General features: G+C 42.0%; 1 protein-coding gene across 1 annotated transcript; it reads right to left on the bottom strand.

The window, feature by feature from the left end:
• Positions 1-571: 571 nt before the first annotated feature.
• On the bottom strand, positions 572-2,123 carry SMIM10 (small integral membrane protein 10). Its single transcript, XM_054471071.2, has one exon. It carries the CDS (start codon positions 1,958-1,960, stop codon positions 1,709-1,711), a length of 252 nt encoding a protein of 83 aa, XP_054327046.2. The 5' UTR covers positions 1,961-2,123; the 3' UTR covers positions 572-1,708.
• Between the last annotated feature and the right edge of the window lie 1,010 nt (positions 2,124-3,133).

Here is a 3,133-nt window from a genome sequence, read left to right as displayed (position 1 = left end):
TGTGAAGAAGCTCTGGGCTACATGAAGACTATTGGCCATTTTTATTTTTATGTTTTTTTTAATTTATTCATTTGAGACAGAGTCTCGCTCTGTTGCCCAGGCTGGAATGCAATGGAGTGATCTTGGCTCACTGCAACCTCTGCCTCCTGGGTTCACGCGATTCTCCTGCCTCAGCCTCCCAAGTAGCTGTGATTACAGGTGCCCGCAACCATGCCTGGCTAATATTTTGTGTTTTTAGCAGAGATGGGGTTTCCCCATGTTGGCCAGGCTGGTCTCTAACTCCTGACCTTAGGTGATCCGCCTGCCTTGGCCTCCCAAAGTGCTGGGGATTACAGGTGTGAGCCACCCCGCCCAGCCCATTTTTAGTTTTAAAGCATTTCCATATGGCCTGTGGTCTGTTTGGAAACAAGACATTTACAAAGTCAAGGAAATCATAGTTTGTGTGATCACCCAGGAACCTTGTAGGATATACAGATACTACTGAAGAAAGATAGGAAGGCACTTATTTTAACTCAGAGTCCACCTGACACTCTTAGCACTGCCCCCCAAATTTCATTCTAAATGCAATAAATTCATTTTAATGTCTTAATTTTTAATCGAAGCAAAAGCAATACATGTGTATAGTTTTTAAAAATCAAACAGTAAAAAAAGGACATATAATGAAAAGTAATAGAACTGTCCCTCCTTCTCAACTCTTGCTTCCCCAAATCAGAAACACAAACTTTTACACGTGCTTGTTTAGAGATTATACCCCTATTTTTCAATAACATGCCTTTATTACTATTTCTTGACTTGATGACATGAGGCATTTTCTGCTGACTTCCTGCCGCCCCCCTCAGCTCTCCTTCCCCCTGAATATAGTCATATCACTAATTTTTAACTCTTCTGTTGGCTACCTGGTTCAATGAATAGCAAAGTGGAATGCTCTGATTGGATTTTCTCATCACCGACTCCAGAGTCTTGATCCATGTGCCAATATTCAAACAGATTCCCTTTCTCACACTTTTGGCAACTGTTCAAAACCATGCCACATTTGAGGTTGCTTCATATGTGAAACATGAGTTTATTGCACAGTTTTTAATGTTTTTCCCTGTAGTTTCTTTCTGTCATTTTTTTTTCCTTTGGGTTGAAGAAATGTATGCCTTCCAGAACATGTTATTAATGTCCTCCAGCTTATTATTCAATCCATCTATTGCTTAGAATTCATTCCATTCAATTGGGTCTATTCACTTCGATTCTAATTGGGGAGATTTGCCTGCTGTCTGAGCCATTCTTGTTCAGTTTATCTTTCCTTAAGTTTTTAGTTACCTTTCCCCGTTTTTTTTTTTTTCTTATTGCATTCTGTGCCCATTGTCATTTCCTAAAGTTCGTGCTGTTTTCTGTTTTACGGATGCAAAAACTTCTCAGATATTTTTAAGGATTTTCAAATTTTTAAGCTGTATTCTGTTCCTTCAAATATTTCCTTGAGAGTCAATTTTTCATTCTATCTTAGACGATTTTGGTTATATTTCAGGCTTTCCACAAATGCTGGGGTTTTTTTTCTTTTTTTTGCCACCCATTTATACTAAAAGATGAGGCAATGGAAAGAATGAGTGGCAAGTCTGCATGCACGAGCGGAGTTGGTCGCTTTGCTCTAGGGTGGGTGAGCAAGTGGGTGGAAGTCAGCCATCCTGACGAGGAGCCCCCAAATGCCACAAAGCTAGTGGCTCTAAATATATACCTGCAGGTGGATGTTGAGAATCACCGAGGCCAGAATATAGAAGTAAAAGAAGTTTTTGCGCAGCCGCCAGGCCAGGTCGAAGAAGGTGAGCAGCGTGCGTGTGAGCGTCTTGCAGAAGGCGCCGTAGGAGCCGCGGGTCCCCTGCGAGCGCGACAGCCGCACCGCCAGGCCAGACAGGGCCGCCGCCGCCATGGACCTGATGCCGCCTCCCACATAGTGCCCAGAGCCCAAGGCCTCCATCAGGCTCCGCTGACTCACCGACCGTGGGACAGAGAGATGGACGCGGGAAAATACGGGCGGGAGGCCTCCTGGGCGGCTGCTGATCCGAGCTGCGCTGCAAGGCGGAAGCCCTCCTTTCCCGGCAGGGCTCTGGCCCCAGCGGTCACTGGCGCCCTGCCAGGTTCCGCCCCGCCCCACGGGGTCCGCGTGGCCTAGAGTCAGTTTAGCCTGACTGTCCTGGCCCGGGCCCCAGAACCCCAGGAGGGGCAGGGCACGTGCTGACGTGGGAGACCTAGCTTCCTAACCCAGGCTGTCTTTTCTTTAAAATTATGTTTAATTTTTAAGTTTTTTTCAGTTTTTTAAGTTTTAACAAAAGCAACACAAAACTTGCTCAAAACGATATAAAATGTCCTTCATAAGCATGATCTTGAGCAACTCAGAAGCACAAACCCATTTCCTGTTGTCTCATCCCTTTAGGAAGGTTTTTCAATCCTCAACTCTGAGCTAGTACAAATATACAAAACCCGCAACTTTTCTGGACATTAAAATGTGTGCATTCTGCTTGAATAATTCAAGCAATACTTCTGTTTTTGCGATAGATCTTTCGTATTCTTCTGATTGGAAAAGTCATTCAATCAAGTTTTTAGAAATTTTCAAAGCAGAAATATGTAAAACAATAGAAAGCAAATTCCCTGCATAGCTTTACTTTCCCCTCCTACCCTTGCCATGAACTACTATTACGTTTGCTGCATCTACTTCCCGACTTTATGTATTGATATATTGCTCTTACCTTTTCAAGAATGTACATCTACTTCACTCTCTGATGACTGAATAGTGGTCTATATATATGTTGACTAATAGTGCTCAATACTTTATTTAACCAGATCCCTATTGATGGACATTCTGAATGTTTCTAGTTTTTCATATGTCAAAAATTGTTTCAGTGAACATCACTGTACATATGAATTTATAAGTGGCAAAACAGTAGGAATAATATGACCCCATCTTTATTTATGAAAACAATTACATATACATATACATTTAGTGTTCAAAGCCAAAACGTTTTACTAATACATGTGATTGATCAAAAAAGTTTAGAGATCAGGGCTCTATGTTACCTTGAGTGTTAACAGTCTTAATTTTTTTTATTACCAATATGATAGGCAGTACATTTCATTATTCTTCTAATTTGTA

This window comes from Pongo pygmaeus, chromosome X (assembly GCF_028885625.2).
Source record: "Pongo pygmaeus isolate AG05252 chromosome X, NHGRI_mPonPyg2-v2.0_pri, whole genome shotgun sequence".
Lineage (NCBI taxonomy): Eukaryota > Metazoa > Chordata > Mammalia > Primates > Hominidae > Pongo > Pongo pygmaeus.
This window is presented reverse-complemented; position numbering and strand designations above follow the sequence as displayed.